Source organism: Callionymus lyra, chromosome 16 (genome assembly GCF_982586985.1).
Source record: "Callionymus lyra chromosome 16, fCalLyr1.hap1.1, whole genome shotgun sequence".
Classification (NCBI taxonomy): Eukaryota; Metazoa; Chordata; class Actinopteri; order Syngnathiformes; family Callionymidae; genus Callionymus; species Callionymus lyra.
Window position 1 is genome coordinate 22522817 of NC_141833.1, and position 17190 is coordinate 22540006.

Here is a 17190-nt window from a genome sequence, read left to right on the forward strand (position 1 = left end):
AAAAAATACATTTTCGATCAAAAGAAACGTTAATTTAGAAAATATATACTTTCATAAAAAAGTTCGCTTCAGTCAATTTCAGTTTAGAAAAAGTACTTATAATATTTTCTATAATAAAATTAAAAAAATCGATTAAAAGATAATTTACTTCAGTCCAGAATTATTTCAATTTAAAAAAAAGCTGCTTAAATAAAACAAAAAACGATAAATATAAGAAAATAAAAACGCGTTGATTCTTTGGGAGGATCTTCGGGCTGTGATTGGTCGACTGAGCTGTCAATCAAACCTCCAGTGAGGAGCCTATAAAAAGGTGATGCGCGCGTGAGGCTCCTCTCAGCTCGCTCTGGTGCTGGAGTGAAGAAGAAGAAGAAGAAGAAGAAGAAGAAGTTTAAGAAGTTCAAGAAGAAGAAGCAACATGTCCTACAGACCCACCCAGTCCTCCTACAAGAAGATGTTCGGGGCCCCCGTGAGGAGCAGCTTCTCCAGCAGCTTCTCGAGCCGCCAGAGCTCCGCTCCTCTGCGCTCCTCCAGGGTCTCCTACAGCTTCTCGTCCCCGGGCCTGAAGAGCCAGAGGCTCCGCAGCAGCAGCGCCAACATGCCGCGCCTGAGCTCCGAGCAGCTGGACTTCTCTCAGGCTGAGGCCGTCAACAGCGAGTTCATGGCGAGCCGCACCAGCGAGAAGGTCCAGATGCAGTCGCTCAACGACCGCTTCGCGAGCTACATCGAGAAGGTCCGCTTCCTGGAGCAGCAGAACAAGATCCTGCTGGCCGAGCTGGAGCAGCTGCGGGGCAAGGGCACCAGCCGGGTGGGAGACCTGTACGAGGACGAGATGCGGGACCTCAGGAGGCAGGTGGACCAGCTCACCAACGAGAAGGCCCGCGTGGAGGTCCACAGGGACAACCTGGCCGACGACATGGACCGGCTCAGGGACAAGTAAGGGGGTCGTGGGGGGGAGTTGAAGTTGTTTGTTGGAAATATATGAAAGTACATAAAAAGAAAAGTTGAATTAATTTAAATATTTAAGATAAATGTACATTAAAATAAACGTAGAGTTCCAAAACACCTATAAAACACAATACATATAATTATAACATAATAATACAAAACCATTTTTCTTAAAAAGTGTGTGTAAAGTGTACGAAATTGTTTTATTTTGTTAAAAACAAACAAGTTTCATGAAACTGAGAATCATAAATAAAAATATATTAAATATAAAAACATATAACGTTAAACATAAAGTGCCGTTTTTTTGTATTATTTAAATATTAAAGATAAATGCATGTTAAAATAAACGTAGAGTTACAAAACACATAAAAACACAATAAATATAATAATAAAATAATAAATACATTACCATAAAATGCATGTCAATTTAAAAATAATTTAAATGTACATGTGTTTTATTTACATTTAAAAGCATAATCTGTGATACAAATAAAACATAAAGTAAAGTAAATTGCTATTATGCTTCTGAAGTTAGCATTTTAACTCTTACCTGTTTTCTAGACCATTTTTAGCAGTAACGTATCCTCTCGTCCTCAGTCATCCTTTAGCTGTGGAGGACGTAATGACTGCTGCCATCTAGAGGCCGGAAGTTTAATTGCAACACAAAAATGAACAAACACTGTGAAAATCTTTTGTTGTCAAAATGGTGTGTAAAGTGTACGAAAGAATTTTACGTTAAAAAAACAAACAAGTTTCATGAAATGAGAATCATAAATAAAAATATATTAAAATTAAAACATATAAAATTAAACATAAAGTGTCCACTTCAAATATAAGAAGTCAATAATAATAATGTTATAACTTATATTTATTGTTTTATTTAAGTCTGAATTATCGTTTTTTTGTCCAAATTGAGTGTTTTTTTTCTTCTGTGAAATGTGTGAAACAATATAGAAGTTCAAAAATGTTACATTAAAACAAGTTAAATTCAATTAAGAATCATAAATAAAAAAAATATTAAAATTAAACATAAAGTGTCACTAAAACATATAAAAATAATCTAATAATCATGTAATAATATTATAGACAGATTTTTTTTATTTGCTTTATTTAAATCAGAATTTTTGTAAGAATTTTTCTAAATTGAGTGTTTTTTTTGTTAAGTGTGTAAAAGAATCAAAAGCAGGAATTTAAAAATGTGTCTTATATAAAAAACAACTAAAAGGCAGTTCAATTAAAGAAGGAATTAAGGATAAAAAAAATAGTTTGAAGGTAAATATTTATAAAGTGTCCACAAAAAGTATAAAACAACAAATATATAATAACATAATATATTTTTCAATATAATAAGATATGTGTTCTTGTACGTAACGTGTCTGAAAACATAAAAACACAACTTAAACAATGTGTATTTTATTTTAAAAAAAGAGCTTTTCTTGTGTTTTGTTGTGTCTGAAATAATAACTAAATAGATAAATATATGAGAAGAATTGTAATAAATATTAAACAAAAAAAGTTTTTCCATAGTTTTTTAGAGAAAATCACGAGTTCTAATGATTCTAAAGTAAGTTCTTGACACAAGTTCAACTCAAATGACTCTGGAGCTCGTGTTCACTTCTATAAAAGGTTTAAATCTGCTTTAAAATCATTTTTCATGCAGGAATTAAAGATTAAAATAATGAAATAATCTCAATGAAATAGCGAGAGATAAATACAAATACTAACAAGAGACACTAACATAACATGTGACGTATAATTAATGAATAACACGTTCAATTTAATTCTATAATACTCATGAATCATAGACCGGGATGTTCTGATCCGTAAAATTAAACACTGTCATGATTAAGAAATATTGAAAATGTTCGAGACTTTTCTTTCACTGACGTGTGACGCAGTTTTACTATCAAGAAATGTGTTTTTATCTCCTTCAGTTCAGTGACTTTAGACTGGTGTCATGGTTCAAGTGAACGATGATGTATCTTTAATGTCTTTTCAAACACAAGATACTTGTGACTCTTCACAGGCTGCAGGACGAGATCACTCAGAGGGAGGAGGCCGAGGCCAACATGCAGAGCTTCAGACAAGTAAGAAAGAAAACAATTGATCATGAGAAGATATGAAGAAAATGATAAGAATCCATTGAATGACTTAATAAGTAAAGGAATAAATATTAATCAGTCTTTAGAACTGGTTTGACAAGATTCTGTTGATATGTATCACTGGTGACTCTGGTGTTGTGATAGTGTAGTAACAAGTATATATGTGTAGTATTGTCCAGTACTTGACTCTGGTGTTGTAGTATTTACAGACCACATGACTCTTGACGAAGTCGTAACTGCTTACATTTGTTTTCAAACCAAAATATGTCCAAACATCAGCTTTAAAAGCTGCTGGACTCACTGTATCCTCTCGTCCTCAGTCGTAACTGCTTTCATTTGTTTTCAAACCAAAATATGTCCAAACATCAGCTTTAAAAGCTGCTGGACTCACTGTATCCTCTCGTCCTCAGTCGTAACTGCTTTCATTTGTTTTCAAACCAAAATATGTCCAAACATCAGCTTTAAAAGCTGCTGGACTCACTGTATCCTCTCGTCCTCAGTCTTAACTGCTTTTATTTGTTTTCAAACCAAAATATGTCCAAACATCAGCTTTAAAAGCTGCTGGACTCACTGTATCCTCTCGTCCTCAGTCTTAACTGCTTTCATTAGTTTTCAAACCAAAATATTTCCAAACATCAGCTTTAAAAGCTGCTGGACTCAATGTATCCTCTCGTCCTCAGTCGTAACTGCTTTCATTTGTTTTCAAATCAAAATATGTCCAAACATCAGCTTTAAAAAGCTGCTGGACTCACTGTATCCTCTCGTCCTCAGTCATCGCCTCATGGTTCCTTTATTTGTAGTGGACGTAATAACTGCTGCCCTCTAGTGACCGTAAGCTTATTTGCAACACAAAAATGAACAAGCACTGTAAATACAAAATTGTCTTAATTAAAGACATTTTATTTAAATATAAAGCATAAACTGTGATACAAATAAAACATGATTTTAAAGTGAAATTACAAAATAAATTGATACAGTATCGATATTTTCTTACACTATCTTGAAACATTTGGCTTTAGAAGTTGTGTTACATGAGTTTTGCTGGAAAACTGAAATGAAACACAAAATAAAACTCAATAAATACAGACCAGTAGCTCTCATGCTAATCTGAGGTTAGCATCGCCACTGTTTTCTCAACCCTTTTTCAGCCTTTTTTCAACTTTGAGCGTTTCTTTTCTCCACGGACGACACCTCGTGTTGTTGGAGCTTCTTCTTCCATCAGTCCATCCATATTCATGTGTTCGAAGGTGTTTCATCACGAGGTAGAAGATCCTACGTGACTTCTTCCTGAAGAGCTCAGGGCACAGGAATCTTCTTCTGATGGCACAACAACAGATTGAGTTCAGGGACTGAGGCAGACCCGGCCCACCTGACCCGGGTCTGGCACAAAAGACCGGGCCGTGACTGATGAGTTCAGTCAGGCCTGAGGCGGGATCTCTTGAGGTCTGTCCGGTCACGCCGAACACGCTGGCACGACACCAGGCGCTCGCCGGAGCGAGACGACAAGACGTGATGAGTCGGGTTTTCCACGACGAGCCGGACCCTCTCCCGGACCCTCTCTCGGAACCTCTCTCAGACCCTCTCACGGGACCCTCTCACTGACCCACGAGTCGGCATCAGCGCAGACGGGTCGTGAGCTGGCACGAAAGTCCTGGTCACATTCCGCCGGCGCCGGCGTTGGGTCCAGTCAGGCAGACAGTACCGCTCCGGGCCCTCGGGCGGGTCTGGGAAACCCTCCTGAATGGACCACTTTGTTTGTGGCATTAACGGCGGGCAAAGCCGATTCTCTCGCTGCACCTCATGCCAGGCCTGACAAAGCAGAGCAGTGTGTGTGTGAGTGACGGGCTTTAGTGCGACTCAGTGTCACACACAAAGAATGTGATTTGTTAAGTTAATAGTTTACATACTGTGTCCTCACTGACAGGAAACACACCGTCTGCCAACTCTCAATGAAGGCATACTGTATCCTCTCGTCCTCAGTCGTAACTGCTTTCATTTGTTTTCAAACCAAAATATGTCCAAACATCAGCTTTAAAAGCTGCTGGACTCACTGTATCCTCTCGTCCTCAGTCCATACTGCTTTCATTTGTTTTTAGACCAAAATATTTCCAAACATCAGCTTTAAAAGCTGCTGGACTCACTGTATCCTCTCGTCCTCAGTCGTAACTGCTTTCATTTGTTTTCAAACCAAAATATGTCCAAACATCAGCTTTAAAAGCTGCTGGACTCAATGTATCCTCTCGTCCTCAGTCGTAACTGCTTTCATTTGTTTTTAGACCAAAATATTTCAAAACATCAGCTTTAAAAGCTGCTGGACTCACTGTATCCTCTCGTCCTCAGTCCATACTGCTTTCATTTGTTTTTAGACCAAAATATTTTAAAACATCACCTTTAAAAGCTGCTGGACTCACTGTATCCTCTCGTCCTCAGTCCATACTGCTTTCATTTGTTTTTAGACCAAAATATTTCAAAACATCACCTTTAAAAGCTGCTGGACTCACTGTATCCTCTCGTCCTCAGTCGTAACTGCTTTCATTTGTTTTCAAACCAAAATATGTCCAAACATCAGCTTTAAAAGCTGCTGGACTCACTGTATCCTCTCGTCCTCAGTCGTAACTGCTTTCATTTATTTTCAAACCAAAATATGTCCAAACATCAGTTTTAAAAGCTGCTGGACTCACTGTATCCTCTCGTCCTCAGTCGTAACTGCTTTCATTTGTTTTCAAACCAAAATATGTCCAAACATCAGTTTTAAAAGCTGCTGGACTCACTGTATCCTCTCGTCCTCAGTCGTAACTGCTTTTATTTGTTTTCAAACCAAAATATGTCCAAACATCAGCTTTAAAAGCTGCTGGACTCACTGTATCCTCTGGTCCTCAGTCGTAACTGCTTTCATTTGTTTTCAAACCAAAATATGTCCAAACATCAGCTTTATAAGCTGCTGGACTCACTGTATCCTCTCGTCCTCAGTCGTAACTGCGTTCATTTGTTTTTAGACCAAAATATGTCCAAACATCAGCTTTTAAAGCTGCTGGACTCACTGTATCCTCTCGTCCTCAGTCGTAACTGCGTTCATTTGTTTTTAGACCAAAATATGTCCAAACATCAGCTTTTAAAGCTGCTGGACTCACTGTATCCTCTCGTCCTCAGTCGTAACTGCTTTCATTTGTTTTCAAACCAAAATATGTCCAAACATCAGTTTTAAAAGCTGCTGGACTCACTGTATCCTCTCGTCCTCAGTCGTAACTGCTTTTATTTGTTTTCAAACCAAAATATGTCCAAACATCAGCTTTAAAAGCTGCTGGACTCACTGTATCCTCTGGTCCTCAGTCGTAACTGCTTTCATTTGTTTTCAAACCAAAATATGTCCAAACATCAGCTTTTAAAGCTGCTGGACTCACTGTATCCTCTCGTCCTCAGTCGTAACTGCGTTCATTTGTTTTTAGACCAAAATATGTCCAAACATCAGCTTTTAAAGCTGCTGGACTCACTGTATCCTCTCGTCCCCAGTCCATACTGCTTTCATTTATTTTTAGACCAAAATATGTCCAAACATCAGCTTTAAAAGCTGCTGGAGTCACTGTATCCTCTTGTTCTCAGTATCACAAAACCAGAGTCAAGTACTCGACAATATTACAAACATATCCTTGTTACTACTGTATTGAAATATATATCTTATTCCTGATCCTGTATCGTGATACGTTTCATCACATTCTTGACAAAACTCAGCCCTAATACGGAACAAGAGGAAGACGATCAGTGAATGAACTTAGTATTAACTACTAGTTAATAAAAATGGTAAAATTAGATTTGAATGGAAAACACAAGGTCCTTGTCAAGTTAGAGTTCTAACACCGAAAAACCCCCGAAATGCCAACAGTTTTGATATCAGAGACGCGACCCCTCCCATAAAAACTGTGAAAGTAAACAATTTGAGTTTGTTTTTCACTCATTTTGACTAAATTACAGGTTTATTTTCTTTAGTAAACTTGACTAAAACAAGTGTTTTTTAAGTGTCAAGAGTCAATTGATAATGATATTTCAGAGAAAACACCATCTTTTTTTCAAAACAAAACACCTTTCAGACAGTAATAATGGATAGAAAAGAGAAGATATGAATGATTGCGGCCTGGTAGTCTCTCTTTGAGTCTTTCTTTCAGTCTCTCTGTGAGTCTCTCCAGCATCAGCTGAAAAGATAAATGTCCAAATCAGAGTCACAAGGAAACACCTATGGCTGGTAACTAGTCACGTGACCAGGGTTACGAGGCGGTGACTTTGTTCAAGTCGCAGCATGAGAGTGTCGGCGAAACCTGAATGATTCACGTGACCTTCAAAGTCAATGTCGCGCTGCAGGATGTGGACAACGCCGCTCTGGCCCGGCTGGACCTGGAGCGTAAGGTGGAGTCTCTGCAGGAGGAAATCATCTTCCTGAAGAAGCTGCACGAGGAGGTGAGTTTTAAACGACTTTTATTAATATATATCATTCAATTTAACTTGTTATAAGTGTCAGATCTTTAATGTCACACTTGTGTTTGATTGTTGAGTTAGCATAGCAAGCTAATGCTGAATAGAAAATTAGCTTGACTGTATTCTAACGTTGTAGCACAACAAGATATTGTGTTTTTTTACTTTTATGTATTTATACTTTCATTTAATTCTAGAAAATATGTGTCTGCAACAAAAAGTTTTTTTTAAAAGAGAGAAGTTGAGTTAGCAAAGCAAGCTATCGTTAAACAGAAATGAGCTTGCTAACTTAGCACAACAAGATAAAGTTTAACATGTCTTTTTTATGAATATATAATTTAATTTAAATTCAATAGAAAGCTAATGCTAACTAGAAATTAGCTCAATAGTAGTTTGCTAATGTTATAGCACAACAAGATAACGTTTGAGATATATGTTTTATTTGATGTCGTAATAGTGTCTAATTGAGAGCAATTGAGTTAGCATAGCAAGCTAATTCTTACTAGAAATTAGCTAGAAAATATTTTGCAAACCTAAAACAACAATATAAGGTTAACATTTTTTTTCTTTTACTATCATACATTTTTAAGTCAGTTACATTCTAGAAAAAGTGTCTGCAGCATATTCAGATCTTTTATGTCATATTAATGTTTAAAAGAGAGAATTTCAGTTAGCATAGCAAGCTAATGCTAACTAGAAATTAGCTTGACAGTAGTTTACTAACGTTAAAGCACAACAAGATAAAGTTTGAGATGTATTTAATTTGATGTCGTAATAGTGTCTAATTGAGAGCAATTGAGTTAGCATAGCAAGCTAATGCTAACTAGAAATTAGCTTGACCTTAGTTTACTAACGTTAAAGCACAACAAGATAAAGTTTGAGATGTATTTAATTTGATGTCGTAATAGTGTCTAATTGAGAGCAATTGAGTTAGCGTAGCAAGCTAATGCTAACTAGAAATTAGCTTGACCTTAGTTTACTAACGTTAAAGCACAACAAGATAAAGTTTGAGATGTATTTAATTTGATGTCGTAATAGTTTCTAATTGAGAGCAATTGAGTTAGCGTAGCAAGCTAATGCTAACTAGAAATTAGCTTGACCTTAGTTTGCTAACGTAGCACAACAAGATGGGGTTGAACATATCTTTTTACTATTATGAATTTATTTTTTAATTCGATTTAATCTAGAAAAATGTTCCTGTAGCATTTTCAGAACTTGATTTCACACTAATGTTTATTGTTGAGTTAGCATAGCAAACTTATGCTAACTAGATATTAGCTTGGCAGTAGTTTGCTAACGTTGTAGCACAACAAGATAAAGTTTGAGATATATTTTTTATTTGATTTCGTAATAGTGTCTAATTGAGAGCAATTGAGTTAGCATAGCAAGCTAATGCTAACTAGAAATTAGCTTGACCGTAGTTTGCTAACGTAGCACAACAAGATAAAGTTTGAGATATATTTTTTATTTGATTTCGTAATAGTGTCTAATTGAGAGCAATTGCGTTAGCATAGCCAACTAATGCTAAATAGATATTAGATTGCTAGATACTAGATATACTACTTGACAGTAGTTTGCTAACGTTGTAGCACAACAACATGAAGTTCAACGTATTTCTCTTTCTTGTACTTTTATGAAGATGAAGATGAAGTTTCGACATAAATCCATGTTTTGGTTGTTTTTTATAATAGAAACACAATTAAATATTATATTGAACAGTTAAAATATTTCAGAAATGTATGATAAAAGTATTATTTTGAATAATGTTGGAAACAGGAAACCGCGATCGTGTTACAGTCTGTGTTTCCTGGTGAGTCTCGAGTCGATGCTTCAGTCGTGGATTGTGTGTCAGGAACTGATGGAGATGCAGACTCAGGTCCAGCAGACGCACATGCAGGTGGACATGGAAGTGGCGAAGCCGGACCTGACCTCGGCTCTGAGGGACGTCCGCCTGCAGTACGAGAACCTGGCCACCAAGAACATCAACGAGTCCGAGGAGTGGTACAAGTCCAAGGTCTGGATCCAGAACTTTTCGTTTTCAACGGGTTTTAACTTCCTGTGGCGACAATTGATGCAACAGGAAGTTGACGAAACGTAGGAAGTGGAAACCATTTTTTAACGGACGCTTCATTTGTCCATAAAACTCAAACATCATAGTTGATGAAGCTTTACTTCCATCTTTATTTAATTCAATTTCAACTTTATTTAAAGTTTCCTCAAACTGGATGAAAATAATTGCTGTGGTTGTTTTACTCTTGCGGCCTCTAGTGGCCGGTTTAGAAATTGCACGGTGAGGTGCACGATTCTTTTTTTAATATTGATGTTGGTGATTCTTGGAAGCAGGAGGTTGAGAACAGCGCCACCCAGAGGTGCTTTAAGATAATGCAATTTAATTGTAAGGTTACTACAATTATTTTAGGTCTTCAATCTGATATATCAGAATAAAAAAATATGAAAAAAATAAAAACGAAAATGATAAAAATAAAATACAATAAAGTAAATTAAATAATATGCCTGATTTATATCGGAAAAAGTCAAAAACATATTGAACAATAAAATACATGAAATTAAATTAAGTGTAATAATATGGTTGTGTTTTATCCCAATAAAATTCTATAACTGAGTAGCAAATATAATAAAATAAAATAAAATAAAATAAAATAAAATAAAATTCCAATCAAGTTCCACTAAATGGCATATAAAATAAAATAATGAAATACAATACTTGAATTAAATCAAATAAAATTAAATAAAATTAAATAAAATTAAATAAAATTAAATAAAATAATCTTATACACCAATCAAGTTCAACACTTTAAATTATATTAAATTAAATTAAATTCCCAAAGTCTTCTTATATCCCAACCAAATTCAACAAATGAGTGGCATATGTAATAAAATAATAAAATAATAAATTCAATACTTAAAGTTAATTAAATTCAAAAAGTCGTCATGGATCCCAATTAAAAACAATAATTAAATTAAATAATATTAAATCAGATAAATATTTTGTGTTTAAATCCCAATCAAATGTAACAACTGATTGGCCTATGAAATAAAAACATTAAAATTCAATTATATTATATTATATTATATTGTGTTAAATTAAATAAATATCTTTGTTTTATATCCCTATCAAATTAAAAAAGTAAGTGGCATATACAATTAAAAATTAAAAAATATAATACAACACATTAAATAAAATAACCTTTTATAATAGTTGTTTTATATCCCTATCAAATGAGTGGCATATAAAATCAAATCATTGATGTATAGATCACAATACATTCACTCAAATGTAATAATATGGTTGATTTATATCCTATTGAAATTAAATAATTTTTCTTTCAAGTTTGCTGACCTCACTGAAGCTGCTGCCAGGAACACCGAGGCTCTGAGGGCGTCCAAGCAAGAGGCCAACGACTACCGGCGTCAGGTCCAGGCGCTGACCTGCGAGGTGGACGCTCTGAAGGGAACCGTGAGTCAGAGGACGTTCAAGGGTTGAAGTGTTTAAGTGTCGGCCATTAAAAGCCAGAGAGCTTCCAGAACGAGTCCATGGAGAGGCAGCTGAGGGAGATCGAGGAGAACTTCTCGCTGGAGAGCAACGGTTACCAGGACACCGTGGTCCGCCTGGAGCACGACATCCACAGCATGAAGGACGAGATGGCGCGACACCTGCGCGAGTACCAGGACCTGCTCAACGTCAAGATGGCGCTGGACATCGAGATCGCCACCTACAGGAAGCTGCTGGAAGGAGAGGAGAGCAGGTCCACTTCAACTCCGTATTGAAGCGAAAATATTCTTGGAAATGTTTTCAAAGTTTAGTTCTTTCTCACTTTCAGGATCTCCACCCCGATGCCAAACTTCTCATCCCTGAACCTGAGAGGTACTTTTTTACTTTTTAAATGTTTTATCATCAACACAGCAATGTTTTGATTAATTATTTTTGATTTAAATAATTATAATTTAGGTTAGGTTAGGTAGAACTTTATTGATCCCTCAGGAGTTCTTCTTCGGGATATTGTTTTTTTTCCAATTAGACACAGCAATGCAGCAATTATTCATAAAAATAAATAAAATAAAATAAGAACAAGAACAACGAGAAATAAAGAGAAAGAACAAGATGATACAATCTAAGTCTAAAGATAAAGATAAAGAAAAGACAAAGGATACAAAGATTAACATAGAACAGAACATCATGATACTATATATATTTTGATTGACATTAATTAAATACTCGTAAATATATCGCGTCACAAAATCAGATGTTTCTATTTTTGCATTATTTAAAAAGAAGGAAAGACAAACATGGATCAAATAACGATACATACTTCAAGATAAATTACACAAACCTTTTTATTTTATGTCGTAATAGTGTCTTTTCATGAGCAATTGAGTTAGCGTAGCAAGCTAATGCTTACTAGGATTTAGCTTGACAGTAGTTTGCTAACGTTATAGCACAAAAATATAAAGTTATATATATATATATATATATATGGATATATATATATATATATATATATATATATATATATATATATATATGGATATATTTTTTAATTTATGTCAAAATAGTGAATAACTGAGTTTATAACTTATAATACAAATCACAAAAACAGACGTTTTCATTTTTGGATTATTTAAAAAGGAGAAAAGACAAACATGGATCAAGTAACGATACATACTTATCAATAAATTACACAAACCTTTTTATTTTATGCCGTAATAGTGTCATATTTAGAGAAATTTAGTTAGCATAGCAAGCTAATGCTAACTAGAAATTAGCTTGAAAATAGCCTGATGCATACTAACCACCAGTGCACTTAGAGAAGTATGCGAGTTTTTCGCAATGATGAAAGTATAAAAATATATATATTTAAAATAGAATGAGATAAATAAGATACAATGACATGAGAAATAAGCAACATTACATTAAAGTGTTTGTATAAACATAAAACATGAATTAAATAAACTAAAATTATTATCATATTTCATCTTGATTAACACCGAAATAAAACATGGAACAACATGTAAATAATAACATGAAATAACATGAAAAATAAAAGTGTAAATAAGAACTACGTGTGTGTGTTGCAGATGCATTAGTGTTAGAGAGTCGGCCTCAGATCGAGTCCATCAGCAGCAGCAAGAAGGTCGTGATCAAAACCATCGAGACCAGAGACGGTCAGGTGAGAAGCTCCTCGCACACCTCATCCAAACACACCTTCTCATCCCTTCTTCTCACCTCAGGTGGTCAACGAGTCGACCCAGAACCACGACGACTATGAGTGAAAACCGGGTGTTCACACACACACACACCTGGACAACACACACACCAGCAGCTTCTCAAAGTGCCTTCAGCAGTTTTCATTGTTCCTCCTTTTCTTCTGTCCCGTCTTCTACCTGCAGCTCTTCAGACCTAGAGGTTTCACCGAGACTCAAGCAATAAACTAGAGATGTGATGACCAGGATGTAGTTTCAGACGCATGAAAACACCACCTTTGAAAGACAATAAAAACATTAAAATACCAAACGTGTGTTTCTTTGAGTCGTTTGAAACAGTTCAAGGAAGTTGCTTCGCATTTATTCCACAGAGAAAAGAGAAGCGTGTGAACTCATCCTTCTGAGATGAAGATAAATGTTTGTTGATGCATGAACTGTGAGGTGATTCTTATAGTAAGACAAACGCAGCATCATCATGGACGTATATTCAGATTCTACTTCATTTGGTGCGTGCCCTCTAACCGCTTAGCTATTGGTTTAAGGATCAGAATCTATTGATGTTTCCGCGCTCAGGTTCAGGACCAGAGCAGAGAAATACTTCCAGACTGTTGCTCCTAAGCTTTGGAACCATCTCTGTGTTTGATGATCTACTGACTCCTTCAAGAAACATCTGTGTTTGATGATCTACTGACTCCTTCAAGAAACATCTGTGTTTGATGATCTACTGACTCCTTCAAGAAACATCTGTGTTTGATGATCTACTGACTCCTTCAAGAAACATCTGTGATTGATGATCTACTGACTCCTTCAAGAATCATCTGTGTTTGATGATCTACTGACTCCTTCAAGAAACATCTCTGTGTTTGATGATCTACTGACTCCTTCAAGAAACATCTCTGTGTTTGATGATCTACTGACTCCTTCAAGAAACATCTGTGTTTGATGATCTACTGACTCCTTCAAGAAACATCTGTGATTGATGATCTACTGACTCCTTCAAGAATCATCTGTGTTTGATGATCTACTGACTCCTTCAAGAAACATCTCTGTGTTTGATGATCTACTGACTCCTTCAAGAAACATCTGTGTTTGATGATCTACTGACTCCTTCAAGAAACATCTGTGTTTGATGATCTACTGACTCCTTCAAGAAACATCTGTGTTTGATGATCTACTGACTCCTTCAAGAAACATCTGTGTTTGATGATCTACTGACTCCTTCAAGAAACATCTGTGTTTGATGATCTACTGACTCCTTCAAGAAACATCTGTGTTTGATGATCTACTGACTCCTTTAAGAAACATCTGTGTTTGATGATCTACTGACTCCTTCAAGAAACATCTGTGTTTGATGATCTACTGACTCCTTCAAGAAACATCTGTGTTTGATGATCTACTGACTCCTTCAATAAACATCTGTGTTTGATGATCTACTGACTCCTTCAAGAAACATCTGTGTTTGATGATCTACTGACTCCTTCAAGAAACATCTGTGTTTGATGATCTACTGACTCCTTCAAGAAACATCTGTGTTTGATGATCTACTGACTCCTTCAAGAAACATCTGTGTTTGATGATCTACTGACTCCTTCAAGAAACATCTGTGTTTGATGATCTACTGACTCCTTCAAGAAACATCTCTGTGTTTGATGATCTACTGACTCCTTCAAGAAACATCTGTGTTTGATGATCTACTGACTCCTTCAAGAAACATCTCTGTGTTTGATGATCTACTGACTCCTTCAAGAAACATCTCTGTGTTTGATGATCTACTGACTCCTTCAAGAAACATCTGTGTTTGATGATCTACTGACTCCTTCAAGAAACATCTCTGTGTTTGATGATCTACTGACTCCTTCAAGAAACATCTCTGTGTTTGATGATCTACTGACTCCTTCAAGAAACATCTCTGTGTTTGATGATCTACTGACTCCTTCAAGAAACATCTGTGTTTGATGATCTACTGACTCCTTCAAGAAACATCTCTGTGTTTGATGATCTACTGACTCCTTCAAGAAACATCTCTGTGTTTGATGATCTACTGACTCCTTCAAGAAACATCTGTGTTTGATGATCTACTGACTCCTTCAAGAAACATCTCTGTGTTTGATGATCTACTGACTCCTTCAAGAAACATCTCTGTGTTTGATGATCTACTGACTCCTTCAAGAAACATCTGTGTTTGATGATCTACTGACTCCTTCAAGAAACATCTCTGTGTTTGATGATCTACTGACTCCTTCAAGAAACATCTGTGTTTGATGATCTACTGACTCCTTCAAGAAACATCTGTGTTTGATGATCTACTGACTCCTTCAAGAAACATCTGTGTTTGATGATCTACTGACTCCTTCAAGAAACATCTCAAGACACTTTTATTTTAAGTTTTTCTTAACTTACTTGTTGCTGCTTTGTTTGTCTCTGTATTGTCTTTTTAAAGTATATATTTTAACTGTGTATTGTTTATGATTGTTAAAGCGCTTTGTGACTAACTTTACCATTATTACAACCTTGATACATATTAGCTCAAATAGACAATATTTCATCCTGTTCTACTGTTGTTACCTTTTTATTTTACTTTTTTTAGGACAAAAAAAAAACTTTAATCAGGTCCAATTCATCGCAACATTTCTCTTTTTAGATCATTTTAACACTAATGTAGCTTTTAATTCATTAATAATTAAATGAACTGGAAAAATAATTCAGAAATGTTTATTTAAGAAGATTGAATTTGACAGAAAGACATTGAGAACATTCTATTTCTACTGAAACCTTTTACATTTCTTTTCACTATTGCTGCTTTTCTTTTGTTTTTTTATGTATTAACATGTTTTGATGTTTTAAAGCAGGGGTGCTCACACTTTTTCGGTTCGCGAGCTACTTTTATAATTGTCAAGTTCAAAAGATCTACCTTCATCAAATTTGCTCAACATAAGTAGGAACATACTTCACTCAGATGATTTGCACTGAATGAAGTGAATGATAATCAGTGATGATGGAAGGATGTGTGGATTTAATCACCTTCATAGAAATGCTGACTTGCATAAATAACTAGAGTCAGTCACTAAGGAGGATATTTCCTCATAAGAAGATACTTTTCCTCTGAGAGTAACTTCTAACTAAATCTCATCCTCCACTGCAGACAAGTTCAGACTCATATGTACTAAGAATTGCATTGATTTCCTACTAAAAATGATCGTTCATTCGAACCCAAATGGTGCACAAAAAATATTCATGTGTAAGAATCTGTGCATGACACGAATTCAAGCCCTTTTCCTTTGTTCATCAAAATCAACAAAGACTTCAGACAGGTTCATCCCTTTCCATGCCTCCATTTCAATATGTCGATCATATTTAAATGAAGCACAAGACTTAAATTTCTCCATTTTTGTGATCATGAAAAAACAAAAACAAATGAAAACATGAATTCAAACAGTTTATATTTGTTAATTTTAAACATGTCTGATATGAATCACACAAGTGGATAATTTAAATTTTAAAACATTTTCAGACGAAGTTTAACGAGAATAAAACTGTTAACCAGTAACTTCACATCATCATCGCTTTGTCTGATCGTCTCTGACGTCATTAGAATTTGTGGCTCACCTGCACCTGTTTAACGTGTTTCAGCGTATTCTTATTATATTCGCGCTTCCATTGGAACCTGCAGCTTAACTTTGATGGACCTGACGTCATGTTTCTGTGACTCTCGTAGAGAAGAACCTGAAGTGACGTCATGTTTCTGTGACTCTCGTAGAGAAGAACCTGAAGTGACGTCATGTTTCTGTGACTCTCTAGAGAAGAACCTGAAGTGACGTCATGTTTCTGTGACTCTCGTAGAGAAGAACCTGAAGTGACGTCATGTTTCTGTGACTCTCGTAGAGAAGAACCTGAAGTGACGTCATGTTTCTGTGACTCTCGTAGAGAAGAACCTGAAGTGACGTCATGTTTCTGTGACTCTCGTAGAGAAGAACCTGAAGTGACGTCATGTTTCTGTGACTCTCGTAGAGAAGAACCTGAAGTGACGTCATGTTTCTGTGACTCTCGTAGAGCAGAACCTGAAGTGACGTCATGTTTCTGTGACTCTCGTAGAGAAGAACCTGAAGTGACGTCATGTTTCTGTGACTCTCGTAGAGAAGAACCTGAAGCGATCAAACGCGCATTATTTTGTTCGATATATTATTTAAAAAAAACAAGCTTATAATTCTATATCGTTTTTCTGAATTGCGTAAAATGACTGTCGCACGTTTTGCTCTTTTTATTCTCGATTCATATGAACTTTGCCGAACGTTCAGTGGAAGAGGCGGGAGCTCGGATTGGCTGCTGTGCATGTCAATAAAACTTTCAACCAATCGGCGCAATAACTATTTGATTGACATGCACAGCAGCCAATCAGAGCTCTCTTTACTATTTTCTTATATCATATTTTATTAAATCACGCGATCTACTCGCAACA

The 17190-nt window shown here is 35.8% G+C and overlaps 1 protein-coding gene across 1 annotated transcript; it reads left to right on the top strand.

The window, feature by feature from the left end:
• Nucleotides 1-276: 276 nt before the first annotated feature.
• On the top strand, nucleotides 277-13044 carry LOC148064184 (vimentin-like). Its single transcript, XM_087811579.1, has 9 exons — nucleotides 277-933; nucleotides 2972-3032; nucleotides 7401-7496; nucleotides 9364-9525; nucleotides 10864-10989; nucleotides 11058-11278; nucleotides 11354-11397; nucleotides 12609-12700; nucleotides 12762-13044. Exons 1-9 carry the CDS (start codon nucleotides 416-418, stop codon nucleotides 12801-12803), a joined length of 1362 nt encoding a protein of 453 aa, XP_087667705.1. The 5' UTR covers nucleotides 277-415; the 3' UTR covers nucleotides 12804-13044.
• Nucleotides 13045-17190: the final 4146 nt, after the last annotated feature.

What these genes read in the sequence shown, in the direction of transcription:
- LOC148064184 (XM_087811579.1), top strand. Translation starts at nt 416, where the DNA reads ATGTCCTACAGACCCACCCAGTCCTCCTACAAGAAGATGTTCGGGGCC. An exon ending in ATGGACCGGCTCAGGGACAA is followed by an intron (nt 934 to 2,971) that starts GTAAGGGGGTCG and finishes GACTCTTCACAG; the next exon opens with GCTGCAGGACGAGATCACTC. An exon ending in ACATGCAGAGCTTCAGACAA is followed by an intron (nt 3,033 to 7,400) that starts GTAAGAAAGAAA and finishes GTCGCGCTGCAG; the next exon opens with GATGTGGACAACGCCGCTCT.